This window comes from Megascapheus bottae, chromosome 5 (genome assembly GCF_031878675.1).
Source record: "Megascapheus bottae isolate mThoBot1 chromosome 5, mThoBot2.hap1, whole genome shotgun sequence".
In the NCBI taxonomy this organism is placed as follows: Eukaryota; Metazoa; Chordata; class Mammalia; order Rodentia; family Geomyidae; genus Megascapheus; species Megascapheus bottae.
This window is the reverse complement of record NC_143513.1, coordinates 75042130-75059709: the sequence shown is the minus strand read 5'-3', so window position 1 is coordinate 75059709 and position 17580 is coordinate 75042130. Positions and strand designations below refer to the sequence as shown.

The 17580-nt window shown below is 44.9% G+C and overlaps 1 protein-coding gene across 2 annotated transcripts in view; it reads left to right on the top strand.

The window, feature by feature from the left end:
* Positions 1–252: 252 nt before the first annotated feature.
* Zc3hav1 (zinc finger CCCH-type containing, antiviral 1) overlaps positions 253–17580 on the top strand; it is a 36922-nt gene continuing 19594 nt past the window's right edge. For both annotated transcript variants that reach the window (XM_090333383.1, XM_090333384.1), the window contains exons 1-3: positions 253–832; positions 12318–12453; positions 16048–16300. In XM_090333383.1, the coding sequence (XP_090189509.1) occupies positions 525–832; positions 12318–12453; positions 16048–16300 (697 nt within the window). In that variant the 5' untranslated portion in view covers positions 253–524. The remainder of the gene's footprint in view (positions 833–12317; positions 12454–16047; positions 16301–17580) is intronic.

Below are 17580 nucleotides of genomic sequence, written 5' to 3'. Positions count from 1 at the left end.
CTCAGGCTCCTTCCTCGAGTGCGGAACCAGGGCGCGCTGACCGAGAAGGGGCGGAGGGGAGGGAGGGGAAAACCGACTTTCCGGGTCGGAAGGAGCGCTCCCTAGGGTCAGCTCTTTCCGGGGAGGGGTGGGGCGGCTCCAGTGGGGCCCCGGGGGCGGGACGTCGCTTCTGGGGTGGCTTTATCAGACCTCCTCCCGGGAGCCCCGGGACCATTTTCAACTTCCTCTTATCACCGGGCAGGCGTCGCGGGGCGCAGCTGGGGAAACCTGACGATCGTCGAGGCTGGGAGCGGAAGGCGTCGTCCAGCCGTAGCCGCGATCGCGGGCACGTTGGCGGGTGCGCGATCTGTTTGTCCGCTCGCCATCGTGCCTGGCTTTAAGCGAGGTCGCCGAGCCCTGACCTCGGACGAATTGGAAACCGAAAGCGCCCAGCCCCGCCCGCCCCGGGACGCGGCTGACTTTCGATTCTCCGTTTCCCTCCCCACCCCCCGAGAGCCCCGCGCTGTGCCCGGGCGAGCGTCGCCATGGCGGACCCCGGGGTGTGCAGCTTCATCGTCAAGGTCCTGTGCGCCCACGGAGGCCGCATGACCCTGGACGCGCTGCTGCTGGAGATCAAGCTCTCCCAGGGGCAGCTCCGCCAGGTGCTGGAGGAGGCCGGGCCCGACCGCTTCGTGCTGCTCCAGACCCCCAGCAGCACCGGCAGCACCTGGTCCGTGGTGGCCAACACTCGAGCCCGGGTCTGCCGTCGCAAGTTCTGCGCCAGGGGCTGCGACAGCCTGCATCTCTGCAAGCTCAACCTGCTGGGCCGGTGCCACTACTCGCAGTCGGATCGGTGAGTGCGCCCTGGGGGGCCGCGGGGACCGGGAGAACCGGGGACCTCGCTGCCGGCCTCGCCTTCGCCCGCGCTTTTTGTGTCTGCGGGTCCCCCGCCTATGAGCGCCCGGAGATCGCTCCTGGTGATACCGTTAGAGCGCCCGTGGTCCATGGGTGGGCAGGGGGAGGGGGGGAACCCGGGCAGCTTCTACCCTGCCGGTCCTCTCATTGGAGTCCGAAGGATCAAGTATTGGGGGGCGGGGAGCCAGAGCCCGGGGAAGCTGGGGGCAGACCTGGGAGCGACGCCCGGGGTAGCTTGCGTGGTCTCCCGGGTACTCTGGTCCCCGGACGCTCCAGCGGCACCCAGCCCCGCCTCGGTCATCACCGCGCCTGGCAACTGGCAGCGGCAAGATGGGGGCAGCCCACACCACCAGGCCAGCAGGGCCCTTCTCGGGGTTACCCCCCCCACACACACACCCAGCGAGGCTGACCGGCCCATCCGCCCCTCCAAGGACCATCCCCAGTTAGCGCGCTCACTCCAGCCGAAGCTACTGCCGGTGGATCCATTGGCTCTTTAAGTTTTTAGCTGTATTTGTTTATTTTGGGCTGCTCCCAGGGCTTGAACTCAGGGCCTGGAGATGTTGCTTGGCTTGTCCCCGCCCCCCCCCCCAAAAAAAAAGGCTGGAGCACTATCGCTCTGATCCACGCTTCGGCTCCGAGCTTTTTGCTGGTGGTTAAGTGGCGTCTCCTGAGTGGCTAAGATTACAGAGCCGCTGGTGCCGTTTTGATTTAGTTGTTTTCTCCATTCCCAGTGAGTAGCTCAGGGCTAGGAAGTTTAAACGTGCGCAAGGCCTTAAGAAAAACCACAAAAAGAAGGAACAAAACACCTTCTGGTTCTGGTCACACCTATGACGGTGGCACCTACCATGGTGGCACAAATAGATGGTGGTGGCAAGATGGTGTAGACCCGGCCTGCTCAGGCCTGGTCTCTGGATTCCGGGGTCTGAGGAGTTGGGCAATCTAGTGACCACATAGGTCAACTACCTCCAGGCAGGCCCTCTCACCTATCTTCCAGCTTCTTCTGGTTCTATTCCCCCCTCTTCTTCCCCAGTCTTCCCTCTCCCCCCTCCTCTTCCTCCTTCCCCTCCTATCTTCCACTCCATCCTCTCCTTCTCCCTGCCTTCCCCTCCCCCCTCTCTTCCACCTCCCCCTCCTCTCCTTCTCCCCTGGTCTTTCCTTTCCCCTCCCCTCCTCTTTCTTCCCCTTGGCTCTCCCCACTCTCCTTCTCCTCCCTCTCCTTTCTCCTTCCTCTTCCCTCCTCCTCTTCTCCTCCTCTCACCTCCCCCCATTAGTCACCCAGCCCTGCTGAGAAGTGTCTTCCTCTACCCTGATCCTCCTTTCCATCTTTCTTGAGATCTAAAGGCTCATTAATGAAAGGCTGATGACTGTGTCTCAGTTCTTCACATCTTTTCTGTCCAGAGGTTCTATCTATTCGAAAAGAAAAACAACAGACTCCCATATAGGTTAAAAAAAAAAAAGTTTGTCCTTAAAAGCTTTAGGTGGTTCACACCTGTAATCTCAGCTACTCAGGAGACTGAGATCTGAGGATTGGGGTTAGAAGCCAGCCCCTGCAGAAACATCCCCGTGAGATTCTCATCTCCAATAAATTAAAAAAAAAAAAAAAAAAGCCAGGCGCTAGCCTTGAGCACAAAGAGGCCCAGGGGCAGTGCCCAGGACCCAAGTTCAAGGCTCAGGACAGGCAACAAAAAAAAGAAGCAGCTTTACAAAAAGTGCTAGGGGTCTGGCTTAGCATAGAGTGTTTTGCTAGCAAGTGTAAGGTCTCCAGTTAAAACCCTAGTCGACTAAACAAATCAACAACAACAAAAGAAACTCACAAAAAATGTAAAACAAACAAAAAGAAGCAGCTTTAGGTGATGTTCAGTGTTCAAAAAGATGGTCATCAAACATTTGGTCAATTAATTTACTAGCAAAAACCTCGCCACTCAACTTAATAGGTGTGTAATAAAACATAAGAAGAGTTTAAATGGATGGAGAGTTTTAAATGGTAAGGTAATCCCCCAGGAAACTTCCTGATTTAGAACGCATAAAACGAAAAAGAACTCTTAATTTTTTTAAACTGCTTGGATGGACTTCCTTAATAAAGTATTTATTTAACATGTTATGAAGTAACTATTTAAAAGTGTGCTTCTATGCAGGGCACTAGTGACTCAGGCCTGCAAATCCTAGTTACTAAGGAAGCTGAGATCTGAAGATCGGGGTTCAAAGCCAGCCCAGGCAGGAGAGTCTGGAGACTCATCTTCAAATAATCATCAGAGAAATGGAAGTGGAGCTGTTGCTCCAAGTGGTAGAGTACTGGTCTTGAGCACAAAACCTCAGTGACAGCACTCAGATCCTGAATTCAAGCAGCTCTCCCCTATATATAAAAAAAAAAATCCCCTATAAAAAAAAAAAAAAGTGTGGTTCTGAATTGCCAGAACTTGTATCTAGAAGGCAACTAAGTTACCAGTAGCTTCATTAAGCAAGAAAAGGAGAGTGTGTAGAGAGAAAAGGAAAGAATAGTCTAACATTGTCTAACCCTTCTGAGGTTTCCTGATCTTTTTTTTTTTTTCTGTTGTTTTGCAAGTGTTGACCTTTGATTTTAAAAGTTTCAACTTTTGCTCAGTTTTTTAAAAAAACTTACTCCAGGGCGGGGAGTTTGGCCTAGTGGTTAAAGTGCTTGCCTAGCGTGCACGAAGACCCGGGTTCTATTCCACAGTTCCACATACATAGAAAAAAGCTGAAAGTGGTGCTGTGGCTGAAGTGGTAGAGCTCTAGCCTTGAGAAAAGTCCAAGGACAGTGCTCAGGCCCTGAGTTCAAGCCCCATGACTGACCAAAAAAAAAACAAAACAAAACTCTTAAAAAATGTAGAGAAGAGTGATTGATGAGCTTTCATATAACTATCATTTTGACTCATCAGTTTTCAAATTACAGCTGGTTTGCTTTATTTTGCCTTCTGCACAACGATCCCCAATTCCAGTGAGTTATTTTAAACCATAGCAGTCCTTTGCTTCATAATTACTTTGGTAATTATCGCTAACAGGTAAAATCTATTTTTATTAGAGTCATCACAGTACAACAACTTTTTTGTTGTTGTTGTTTTTGATCCTGGGGCTTGAATTCAGGGACTTGGTGCTGTTTCTAAGCTTTTTTTGCTCCAGGTTGGTGCTCTATCACTAGAGCCACAGCTCTGCTTTCTGTATTTAGGTGTTTAATTGGAGATAGGAGTCTCATGGACTTTCCCCACTGAGGGTGACTGAATCTCAATCCTCAGATCTCAACCTCCTGAGTAGTTAGGATTACAGGTGCAAGCTACCAGCTCCTGGATTTAAATGAGATTTTGTTCTGTCTTTTCTTTTTCTTTTCTTTTTTGTCTTTGTAATACTTTAACCTATACCTTTCAATTGGTAATCAGGCGTGCTTAGGTGTTATAGAAGTGTTTCTCTTGGCACATTAATTTGGTTATTAATATTGCTGAAATAATATTCCCACACACGGAAATCATATTCCAGCTTTGACATCAACAACAAGTACCATTTTTTGAACAAATCATTAAATGCCAAGTTCTGAGATAAGCTTTTTAGAGATGTTATCTAAATTCATCTTTTTTTTCCCTATAGCTCCCGAGGTTAGAATTATAAACCCCAACTTAATCAAATGGAACCTGGCATCGAGTATTTAAAAATTTGCTTGATGCCCCATAGCTGGTAGCTAGCAGAGTTGACTGACATTTGAACCAGATTTTCACAGCTTCCTAACTACTCATTTCTCTTGAACAGTAGTTCTAGGAAGTGTGATTGCCCATCAGTTCAGGTTATTCTTTTTGCAAGCACCATTGCTGTTTAACTGTTTCAAGTCAGCTGTCGCTGGCTCTGTGGCTTATGCCAATATGGGTGTTTCCTCCCTGCGCTTTCCTGTTTATATGCCTTTGTCTTTCTCTTTCAGTTAATTGAAACTTTAGGTGGGGGTGGGTAAATGAGGAGAGTAGCTGGTTCATTTATTGAGAGGAAAAATACTGAAATGCAGGAAGAATAAGAGAACATACATTAAATATGTTACTCTGAATATATACCAGAAAGGATAGAGAATACACTTGTGACTCACCTCTCAGAATTAATGTTTACCTTCCTTTTTAATTTTTGTTTCTTAGCTTAAGTGAAATAAACAACTTCTTGGGTCATGGAGGTAGGAAGGATTGTGGTTCAAGGCCAGCCCAGGCAGCAAGTGAACTGTTTACAGCTCTCATTCCAGCTGTGCCGGAAACACAAATAGAAGGATTATGGCTCAGACCGGGTATATAAGCTTAAGGCCTATCTCAAAAATAAGGCAAAAAAAAAAGTGCACCTCCTATCTGGCAAATATAATGTAATCCTTCTATGAATTACAATTTAAAAAAAAGTGGCACAGTGTCTAGTCTACCAGACTCTGGTTCAAATCCCAGTACTGCCAAATAAATAAGTAAAATAAATAAATATGTAAATAAAAATACAATAGGCCTTGCCCCCCCCACCCCCCTTTTTTTTTTTTTTTTAATTCCCTTAGTCTCATTCCCCTTTTTGTCTAGGAGAAACTTCTATTTTGATCTTGGCACCCTGCTCTTTTAGAACATTTATATCTATATACAAAATGAAGTATTAATGTGTTTTAGTTTGGTTTTTTTGTTTTTTTTTTTTGTTTTTTTTTTTTTGCCTGTCCTGGGGCTTGAACTCAGGGTGTGAGCACTGTCTTGAGCTTTCTCAAAGCTAGAACTCTACCACTTGAAACACAGCACCATTTCAGGCTTTTTCTGTGTATGTGCTACAGGGAAACAGAGAGCCTGGATCTTCATGCATGTTAGGCAAGCACCCTACCACTAGGCCAAACTCCCAGCCTGTGTTTTAGAACTTTTATTCAATGCTGTTTTGAAGATCTAGTCATGTTGATATTAGTTAGGTACTACCACTTTTTCTCTCCTTCCCTCCTATCCCCGGCTCCTCTTCCCTGTCGTTTCTTTTTCCCTTCTCTCATTTCCTTTTCCCCTTCTTCCCTCCCCTATCATTCTCTCTCCTCCCTAACTTTTTTCTCCTTTCCCCTTTCCTCCCCTCCTTTCCTGGATTTTCCCTTCCCCTCCCCTTCTGTGGTCCTACAAGTTTTAGACCAAAACTGCTCTGATTTATTAAAACAGACTGCTTGCTTGCTTCCTTTTTTTTTTTTTTGGATTGGTTGTGGAACTTGAGCTCAAGGCCTAGGTGCTTTCCCAGAGCCTCTGTGTGCTTAAGGCGATTGCTTTACTGCTTTGAGCCATAGTGCTACTTCTCGTTTTTGAATGATTAATTAGAGTTAAGAGTCTTATGGGGACTTTTCTACCTGGGCTGACTTCAAACTGAGATCCTCATCTCAACCTCTCGAGTAGCTAGGCTTGAGCCACCTGTGCCTGCCAGACAGCTTTCTTTTGCATAAATGCATCTCTTTTTTCTTATTGAAATTATGATTGCCTTTGCTTTTTTTGCTACTATGCCTCCATGCTTAGAATCTTTGGGCATGTGTTTCTTTGTGCACATTATTAACTAACAGTTAATTTTCATGCTTACCCTAAGTGTTATGAGATGATCACTCCAAATTGCTTTCTAAAGAGTGTTTTCCAAGTTGTACTACACCCAGATGACAGACAACATTCCCACACCTAGTCCCTGCCACGAGGTTTCTTTTGAAATACAAGGAGTATCAATGTGTGAGAAGTAATGCATCTACCACCTGATCAGTCTAACTAACCCCTCTACATGATCCCAACAATAAAAAAAAAAAAGAAAGACTCCGAGTTTGGCCTAGTATGCACGAAGACCTGGGTTCGATTCCTCAATACCACATACATAGAAAAAAGACAGAAGTGGTGCTGAGGCTCAAGTGGTAGAGCTCTAGTCTTGAGAAAAAGTCCAAGGACAGTGCTCAGGTCCTGAGCTCAAGCCCAGGACTGGCAAAAAAGAAAAGAAAAGAAAAGAAATATGAAATTGGATCTCAGCATTATTTATTTGCAAGTCCTGGGACTTGAACTCACGACCTGGTCACTGATTCTGAGCTTTCTCAAGGCTAGCACTCTACCACTTTTTCTGTTTGTGGTACTGAGGAATTGGCTCAGCACTTCCTGCATGCTAAGCAAGCAATCTACCAGTAGGCCATGTTCCTGGCCCCTTGTTTTTATTGTTTTAGGTTTTTGAGGCATAGCACAGGCTTGCTTCCAGCTACTCTCCTGTGTACTTGGGGCTACTTGCTAAGTAGGTGCTCTTACACTTGCATCATTACTCTAGCCCTTTTTGCTTTAGGCCATTTTTCAAATAGACTCTTGAGTTTTTGCCCAACCTGGTCTCTGCAGATCCTCCTATTTCTATCTTCTAAGTAGCTGGGATTACAGGCATAAAACACAATACCAGATTCTCAGTTATCAACTGAGTTTGTCTTACTTGATTTGACTTTTGAGGGTCATTTTCACAGCTTATTTTTTGTTTATAGTACCCTTTACTTTACTATAAAATAACAAAATAGAGCATTTTACTATAAATGTTTCATAATTATTTTATGGTACTAAAGCTTTAACTCAGCAACCGGGCACTTGTCTATTTGCTCTACCATTTGGACCACAGCTGCATTTCCAGCTTTTTGTTGGTTAGTTGATGATAAAAGTCTTACATGGGCTTTCCTGCCCAGGCTTTGAATTGTTATCCTCAGATCTCACCCTCCTTTCTGAGATAGGATTACAAGTACGAGCCACAGGCTCACTATTTGACTATTATTTAAAAGAGCAAAAAACCCACTTAAAAGTGTACACTTCAGGTCAGGTCTTAGTGGTAGCTTGCTTGCCTAGCTTACATGAAGCCTCAGTACCACATAAACAGAAAAAGCCAGAAGTGGCATTGTGGTATTGTAGCCTTGAGCAAAAGAAGCTCAGGGACAGTGCACAGGCCCTGAAATCAAGACTGGCAAAAAAAAGAAGTGTATATTTCAGAGTTAGCAAGCATATTCATGATGTTGTGCAACTATTATCACTATCAGATTCCAGAATGTTTTCATCACCTTCCAGAGAACCCCACACCCAGCAATAGTCACTCCTCTGTCAGCTCTTTCCTCACTTCTAGAAATCTCTAAAAAAAAAAAAAAGGAATCTCTACATCTCTAATCTGCTGTCTCTGTATGGATTTGTCTGTACTGGACATTTCCTTGAAGTGGAATCCTATATGATACAGTGGTTGGGGTTTGAGCACAGTAGGACATTTTCAAGCATTTATGTGTGTGTGTGGGGGGGGGTGAACCTACCCGGGAAACACTCTTGCCAGAAGTTCCTTCTCCTAGTCATCTGAGCTTTGTCCCAGGAGTCACGTAGTCAGGCTGTAGCCCTGAGGACATGCAGTTTCTCCATCCTCATGACACAAAGGGGTGTACCTTGTAGTCAAGACATTTGGGAATTTCTGTTCTTTTTGTATTTGCTTCATTTTAATTTGATCAAATGTGACTTTTTCATGTCTTCAGTGTTATGAAGAAATTAAGGGAAGAAACTTGGTGAGATTCTGAGGTTCCAGGGAACCATGATCAGAATTTTATTTATTTATTTATTTAGCTAGTCTTGGGGCTTGAACTGAAGTCCCGGACACTGTCCTGAGCCTTTGTGCTTAAGGCTAGCGTTCCACCATTTGAACCACAGTGCCACTTCTGGCCTTCTGAGTAGTTTATTGGAGATGAAAGTCTCACAGACTTTCCTGTCCAGGCTGGCTTTGAACCATGATCTCAGCCTCCTGAGTAGCTAAGATGACAAACATGAGCCACGAGGGCCTGGTGATGGGAATCTTAAAGAGACAAATACGTTCTAAGTTTTAGTAATACAGGGATGGCAAAAATAAGTATAGATTAGTTTTCCTAGTGTTAAATGGTTCTGACTTGCTTTGTGTCCCTGGCCATATTCATCACCAAACAGAAATCTGCTACTTTGGAGTAGGCATGGCCTGAGATGGGTGGGGCAGAGGAAAAGACCCAGGAAGACCAAGGATTTCAGGCCAGTACAAATCAGAAGTGAGTTTAATCAAGTTAGAGCAGGGGAGTTGGACTGAAGAGAGAATAGAGGCCCTTTGCATCATCTTTCAACTCTTCCACACAGATAAGAGCATTTAATACATTTCAGACCAACTCACTACCTAAGACTGTCTCCTGGGTAGCTGGAACCGCAGGTGTGAGCGAGCACCATGCCCAGTATATGCTATTGAGCTATTCTTGGGATAGAGTCTTGTTCACTTTTGCCCAGCCTTTATGCATTCTGACCTAGAGCCTCAGTCTTTCCTTTCTGATTCCAGGAGCAGTTGGGATTTCAGGTATGCATCACACTGCTCAACTTAACTTTCAAAGGAATTTTATGTTGGGAGAAGAGAAGACTGGGTGACTCACTTTCTCTAATCATTGTTTTGGTAATACCACTGCCACCTCCTACCTTTTACTCTCTTGTCTTACTCTGCTTTTCTTTAGATCAGCTGTGGGGTGATGCGTCCAAAACTTTGCTGCATGGTAGAATCCTTAGAGAATCTTTCAAAAATCTTATCCCTAGATAGCCTTAAAGACTTAGTCGGGGTCTGAATTAAGCCTGGGGATTTTTTTTTTTTTTTTTTACTTTTTAAATTAAAAAAAAAAAAAGGTTTGCAGTGTTATAGATGGAACCCAGGGCCTCACCCATGCTAAGCAAGCCATCTAGCACTGAGTTGTCTTTCCAGTCTGGGCATGGGGATTCGGGTTTTTTCGTATCACTTTTGATATATCTGTAGAATATGTACGGATCTTCAGCATTTGGCATCTGTCCCTAGCCCATCTTAAAGGGCCCTGGTTTATGAGGGCTCTGCAGACTTGGGCTGCTTGAGTGTGGTTGTTTCTCTATACTGAGGCCAGCAGCCAGCTGAGGCTCAGCCATCTTGCAGTCACCTGCAAGATTTCTGTCCTGCTTGCTCTGGGTAATGAAGCTGTGGTTAAAGTCATCTGCTCTGCCAGCTCCACCCTTCCTCTCCCACCCACTGCTGTCTGCTCATGCCATCTCTTTTGGTCTTGTTTCTCCCCACTGTTCTAGAAGTCTTAGACCCAATAACCCGTCCATACCCTCTCCGAACCCACTTACTTAATTTTTTTTCTTTTTTTGGTGCCAGTTGTAGGTCTTGAACTCAGGGTCTAGGCTAGGCATTGACTCTGAACTTTTTTTTGCTCAAGGCTAGTCCTCTACCACTTGAGCCACAGCTCTACTTTCAGCTGTTGGTGGTTAATAGGAGTTAAGCTGCCCCAGCTGCCGTCATCAGATCTCAGACTCCCGAGGAGCTAAGGTTACAGCTGTGAGCCACCAGACTTAATCTTTCTCGTATATCAGCAGCACAAAATACTTGTGACTTTCAAATACTACTTTATTTGGGCTGTTTTTGATGGCTCATCTTTTGTTCTTTAGACCACTGTTTAGATTCTATCTTTTGACATATCCTGGTCATTTCAACACCCCCCTCACACACACTTTTTTTTTTTTTGCCAATCCCGGGCTTAGAGCCCAGGGCCTGAGTGCTGTTTTTGGACTTTCTCAAGGCCAGAGCTCTACCACTCGAGCCACAGCACCATTTCTGGAATCAAACCTAGGTCTTTGTGATTGCTAGGCAGGCACTTTACCACTAGGCCAAACTCCCGGCCTACTAGATTATGTTATGTGAGCTGCTTCCTGTTCCTTCTTCCCTAAATAACCACATTTTTATTTTATTGACGTGTGTGTGTGTGTGTGTAAGTTTAAAATTTCTATTTCATCCATTTCTGCCCCGATTTTTATTATTCTTCTGCATCTTGTAGTTTGGGGTTTAGTTTGCTCTTGTTTTTCTAGAAGTTTTTTAGTTGCATTGTAAACTTATTTATTCAGAAATATTCTGTTCTTTTATGTAGGAACTCATACCTATGAACTTTCCTCTCATCCTGCTTTTGCTATGTCCCAGAGGTTCTAATATTATGGACTTTCATTTTCATTTGTTTTGCCAGTCCTTGAACTCAGGACCTGGGCACTGTTCTTGGACACTTTTTGCTCAAGGCTAGTGCTCTGCTACTTGAGCCACAGCACCATGTCTACCTTTTATTCTAGGTCTGGAATGGAAAAGCTTTTTTTTTTAGGCTTTGGGCCTGGGATTCCTGAAAGAGAGATAATGCTGCTTCTTTCAAGACCATCTTGGTTTTTTGTTTTTTTTTTTTAAGTTACCATTTCCTGTTCTCACCAAGCTGATGGCTTGCGGTTTGTCTGCTCTGAGCGGGGGCAGCTTTCTCCAAATGTTTGCTCTGTTACAGGAAATAAGAACGATTTGTAGTCAAATTCTTTTTGAATTGACAAGTAGAGAGTACTTGCATGGCTCTAACCAACCTTCTGCCAGACCCATTGTTTCCTTAGGGGAAGCAGCCTTGAGACCCATGTATCACCTACCTGGAAACCTGTTAGGAAAACTCAGTCTCTGCCAAGCATCTGTGGCTCACACCTGTAACTACAGTTATTCTGGAAGTTGACACATGGGATCATGTCAGTTGTGGGACTTGAATTCTGGGCCTGAGCCTGGGTGCTGTCCCTACGCGCTTCAACTCAAGGCTAGCATTCTACTACTTTGAGTCACAGTACCATTTTCTGTTTTCTGGTAGTGAATTGGGGATAAGAGTTTCAGGGACTTTTGTGTCTGGGCTAACTTTGAACTGTGAGTCTCAGATCTCAGCCTCCTGAGTAGCTAGGATTACAGGTGTGAGCCACCTGGCTCATTTCTGGCTCTTCGATGGTTAATTGGAGGTGGCTTTGAATCTAGATTCTCAGCTTTGGGTAGCTAGGGTTGCAGGTGTGAGCCATTAGCACCTTGCTTAGTTTTTTTTGGTTTAAATAGGAGTTGTGTGTGTGGGTGTGCGTGTGCACATGTGCACTGATCCAGGGGTTTGAACTAAACACCCACTGTTCCTGAGTTTCTTTTACTCAAGGGTAGTGCTCTGCCACTTGAATAATTGCTCTATTTCTTGCTTTTCTGGTAATTTAGTGGCAATTTCCTGCCTAGGCTGGCTTCAAACTCCTATCCCAGCCTCCTGAGTAGCTAGGAATACAGGTGCAACTGAGCCTTTCATGTCCAACTTTTTTTCTTTTGGGGTCAGTACTTGAGCTTGAGCTCAGGGCCTGAGTGCTGTCCTTGGGCTTTCTCAAGGCTAGAGCTCTACCACTTGGGCCACAGCACCACTTCCGGCTTTTTCTATGTATATGGTACTGAGAAACTGAAACTGGTTCTTCATACATGCTAAGCAAGCACTCTACTACTAGGCCAAAATCCTGGCCCCTCCCAACTCTTTATAGTATTCTTTAAGTGGGGTCAGCCTGTGCTTGGGACCAGAGGATTCTGATCTTTGCTGAGTGAAGGTTTCTGTGACATGGAAACACTGACAATTGTTCCCTTTCTTCTAGGAAATTATGCAAATATTCTCACGATGTTCTCTCAGAGGAGAACTTTATAGTCCTGAAAAATTATGAGCTCTCTGGACTTAACCAAGAGGAACTAGCCGTACTCCTTGTCCAGAGTGACCCCTTTTTTATTCCCGAGGTAAGTCATGGCTTCTCAATTGAGATAATAGAGTGTTGTACGTTGGAAAAGGCACAGAAAACCCTCCAAAGTCGGCACCAGGGCTCTGAAAGTGGCAGTCAAGGCTTTGCTGAGATGTCTGGGATGCCATCTCCTCTGCCAGCCTGCCAGGAACCCAGTGTGAGCAAACAAGAGTGGAAGACATAATAGTAGAAACAGCTATACATTACTTCAAGGTGACCTCCTGGTAGAGGTAGCCTTCAAAAGTGTTTAAAAGAGAACAGGGGAAGGTGAGAATACAGATTGGGTGTTGTGTAATGGACTGCCCCACCCTAAATATAGTGATTCAAATAAAATCTATTCATTTATGTATTAGTATAGATCAGAGGTCAGTAACCTATAATGTACAGGCCAAATCTGGCCTACCATCTATTTTATTTATTTATTTATTTTTTTTGCCAGTCCTGGGCTTGAGCTCAGGACCTAAGCACTGTTCTTGAGTTTTCTCAAGACTAGAAATCTACCACTTGAGCCACAGCGCCATTTCTGGTTTTATCTATGTATGTGGTACCGAAGAATTGAACCCGGGTCTTTGTGCATGCTAGGCAAGCACTCTACCACTAGGCCAAATTCCCAGCCCCATGCCATCTGTTTTCATAAATGAAAACACAGCCACATCCATTTACATACACTACCAGGGCCAGTTAAGTAGTTGGAACAGGGGCCAAATTGCTTGCAAAGTCTATAGTATTTACTGTCTGATCTGTTATAGAAAAGTTGGCCAACTTATGCCTGGGTTAGGGCAGGCAAGTAGGTTGTATGGTCAGGCAGCTAAACCCTATGATTTCATCCAGGGCTCATGCCAGTAGATCATCTCAGTTACCTCTGAAATATGTCTTCCTTCTCTAGGTACAAGTTATTAGGCAGCAGGAATGTAAAGAGGAAGTTAATAAAATTCCAGCAGTTTCCTTTTAACATATGACCTGGGCTTGAGGAGGCAGGTCATAAAATAGTGAAAAAAGGATGTGAGGTATATATAACTCAGCAATAAATTGCCTGCCCAGCAAGGCTGGAACGCTTGCTTGTGTTTACATCAGAGAAGTACTCCCCCCCCCCCCCCCCCCGGCAAAAAAAAAAAAGTGACATGGACATGGTATATCTGCTCACATCTCATTGATCAGAGCTTAATATATGGGCAGATGTTAGCTGAAAGGGAGCTTGGGAAATGTAGTTTCTTGTTTGATGCCCCCATTTGTCTACCTAAATCTGGGAACTTCTATTACTAGAAAAAAGATGAAGACAATAGTAGTAGATAATTATTGTTTGTTTGTTGTGCTAGGCTTGAGCTCAGGGCCTGAGCCACTGTCCTTGAACTTTCTCAAGGCCAGAGCTCTACCACTTGAGCCACAGAACCATTTCCAGGTTTTTTTTTTTTTCTTCTGTGTATGTGGTACTAGCTTTTTTTTTTTGCCAGTTTTGGACTTGAGCTCAGGGCCTGAGCACTGTCCTTGGACTTTCTCAAAGCTAGAGCTCTACCACTTGAGCCTCAGCACCATTTCCAGCTTTTTTCTATGTATGTGGTACTGAGGAATTGAACACGGGTCTTTGTGTAATGCTAGGTAAGCACTCTACCACTAGGCCAAACTCCTGGCCCTATTCCCAGCTTTTTGCTCAAGGCTAATGCTCTACGATTTGAGATACATTTCTGCTTAGAGCTTTTTGCTGTGGAGAGATGAGTGTCAGAAATCTGTCTGCCCTGGCTGGCTTTGAACTGGGATCCTCAGATCTCTCAGTCTGTTGTGTAGCTAGAATTTCAGGCATGAGCCACAGCACCTGGCAATGGTGGATAATTAAATTTCCTCATGTAGACTTCAGAATCAGAGGATTCATTCAAAACATAGTATCTGGCTTGAGAGAAATCCTGCAGTAGAGAAGTTTTATCTCACAGTTATCTTCTGAAAGAAAAGCACAGCAGAGAATTCAGAAGCATTGCCCCATAGGAGAAGGCAGCTATTGAGGGCTTCACTTATTGACTCCTCAATGTATTTCCCTCATGACCTAAAAACTGAGAGATGCAGAATGCTGAGATGTGAGGATCATGATTTGAAGCCTGCTCAGGCAGGGAAGTCCATGACATCTCCAGGTAACTGCCAAAAAAAAAAAAAAAAAGCTGGATGTGGAGCTGTGGAGCTGTGGCTTACAACATAAAAAAATTGCAGGAATGGAGGGTGAAATGGAGAACAAAGGAAAGGTTTATATTGAATAAGAAGCATTGCACTCTGCACTCATAACCAGACTTAAGGAATTGGAACCCATTTGTGCAACTACTTAACTATTAGAAAAAAGTCACAGCTTGCCATGCGTGGTGGCTCATGCCTGTAATCTTAACACTAAGAGGCTGAGATCTGAGGATTAAGGTTCAAAGTCAGCCTCAATTAACCTCCAGAAAATGGAAAATGGGGCTTGGCTTAAGGGTAAGGCAGTAGCCTTAAGCTGAAAAGCTCAGCGACAACACGAAGGTCCAGAGGTAGAGTGGTAGCCTTGAGCTGAAGAGCTCAGGGACAGCCCCCAGACTGAGTTCAAGCCCCATGCCCACCTCTCCAAAAAAAGAAAAAGATCACAGCTTTACACACACACACACACACACACACACAAATTGAGAGATGATTTTGAGCGGAACACTGACGTCAAGACAGATATGTGAAACATCCTATAAGAATCTAGGGAGTGCTGGGTGCAGTGGCTCATGTCTGTAATCCTAGCTACTCAGGAGCCTGAGATCTGAAGATCAAGGTTCAAAGCCAGCCCGGGCACTAAAGAACATGAGACTCGTATTTCCAAGTAATCACTAGAAAATGGGAAGTAGGGCTGTGGCTCCAGGAGTAGGGAGGTAGCCTGGAGCTGAGGAGCTCAGGGACAGTGCCCAGGCCAAGTAGCACCCATGTTTAGTGAATGGGCTGGAAAGTACCTGTCTAAAGCTTGCTTTCAGCTAGTAATGGAATTTCCACTTGCCTGTGATCGGGATGGAGACCCCAGTCTGGGAAGGTCATTGTTTCCTGAACTAGATGTGAACAGCTGGTCCCTGTAGTTAGGTAGCTAATAGTATGTGTAGCTGAAGTTTCCGTTTGAAAATGATGGGCAGTGGGGGCTGGGCGAGTAGCCTAGTGGTAGAATGCTTACCTAGTATGCATGAAGACCTGGGTTCGATCCCTCAGTACCACATACATAGAAAAAAAGCCGGGAGTTGTGCTGTGGCTCAAGCGGTAGAGCTCTAGACTTGAGAAAGCCTAGGGACAGGCCCTGAGTTCAAGCCCCAGGACTGGCCAGAAAAAAAAAAGTTTTTTTTTTATTAAAATAAGTTTTTTAAATTAAAAGAAGTTGGCTGTTTTTGTTTCCTGGATTTTGAGGGGGGTGGGGGGTTTGGTCAATTGTGGGGCTTGAGAGCTCGATGCTTCAGGGCCAGGGTGCTGTCTCTGAGCTCTCTTGCTCAAGACTAGCACTCTACTGTTTTGAGTCACAGTTTTCTAGTGGTCAATTGGGGATAAAGAATCTCATGGACTTTCCTGCACCTGGGCTTGCTTCAAACTGCAATTGAATGTTCCATTTCTTCCGCAGATCTGCAAAAATTACAAAGGAGAGGGGCGCAAACAGGTGTGTAGCGAGCACAACCCCTGTGAAAGACTGCACATCTGTGAGCACTTCACCCGGGGGAACTGCCGATACCTCAACTGCAACAGGTCTCACAACTTGATGGACAAAAAGGTGCTGGCCGTCATGAGAGAGCATGGCCTGAGCCCAGACATGGTTCAGAACATCCAGGACATCTGCAACAACAAGCACATGCGCAGGAACCCGCCCCGCCCCAGAGGTAACCCACGAGCTGCCAAACACACAGGTTCCAAGGAAGCAGTCCTGTGACAATCCCAGGGTTAGAAACAAACAACCCCCAGGTGTCAGAAAATAAATACAAACACAAGCGATATAGGAGATTTCATCAAGGGAATTTATTTCTTCTCCCCAGAATGACATACCGGGCAGGATGGTCTGCTTGGTTTTTTATCTTAACTCAAAGGGTGACATTGTCTCTTCTCCTTGGTAAGGAGTCACGTTTACAATTGGAGGAGGTTGGTAAAGTCAGTGGAAAGTTCCCACTCAAGAAGCAGGTGCGGTCTGTAACTTCGTGGGTAAGGACTCATCTTAACATGGATGGCTGGTCACAAACAACACAGATGATAATTAGAAGTCAAGAAGCAAATAATTCCAGGAAATGTCAGCGCGTACTGGTGACTGGTTACAAGATAAAGTCACTTTGGTGTGACAGCAAAGATTGTTTTTTTTCTCATACTAGCTACTCGGGAATCTGAGATCTGATTCCAGTTCCAAGCCAACTTAGGCAGAAAAGTCACTGAGATTTTTTATTGTCATTAATCAACCAAGAAGCTGGAATTAGAATTGTGGCTCAAGTGATAGAGTGCCAGCCTTGGAAAAATGCCCAGGCTCTGAGTCAAACCCTAGTAACTCCATAAAAAATATCCTAGGAACTGAAAGAACCACCCTTATAATTACTGTACCTGTCTACATTCAATTTTCTACATTTTTGCCTTCCAAACTTTGTATGAATGCACCATTTAATCTAATTGCAATCATTAGTATATATGTGAGTTTGCAATTTGATATTTTTTGCTTGGCAGTGTTTCCCTCAGATTAGAAAAAAAGTTTAAATTTTTCCAGAGCTAATTGCTAATGCTGTTTTTCTTCAGTCTGGGACATGAGCTCCTTCCGGAGTAGTTAGGATTATAGGTATGATCCACCTATGTCTGGCTTTTTTTTTTTTACACCAGTCCTGGGGCTTGAACTCAGGGCCTAGGCAATGTACCTGAGTTTCTTTTGCTTAAGGTTAGCACTCTACCACTTGAGCCACAGTACCACTTCTGGCTTTTTCTCTGGATATGGTACTGAGGAATTGAACCTACGGTTTCATGCATGCTAGGCAAGCATGCTACCACTAAGCCATATTCCAAGCCCTGTTTTTGTTTTTTGGGTTTTTTTTTTGGTGATTCATCAGTCTTGAACTAGTAGGCATGGGTGCTGTCCCTGAGCTCTTTGGCTCAAGGCTACTATCCTACTCCTGGGCCTAGGCATTGTCCG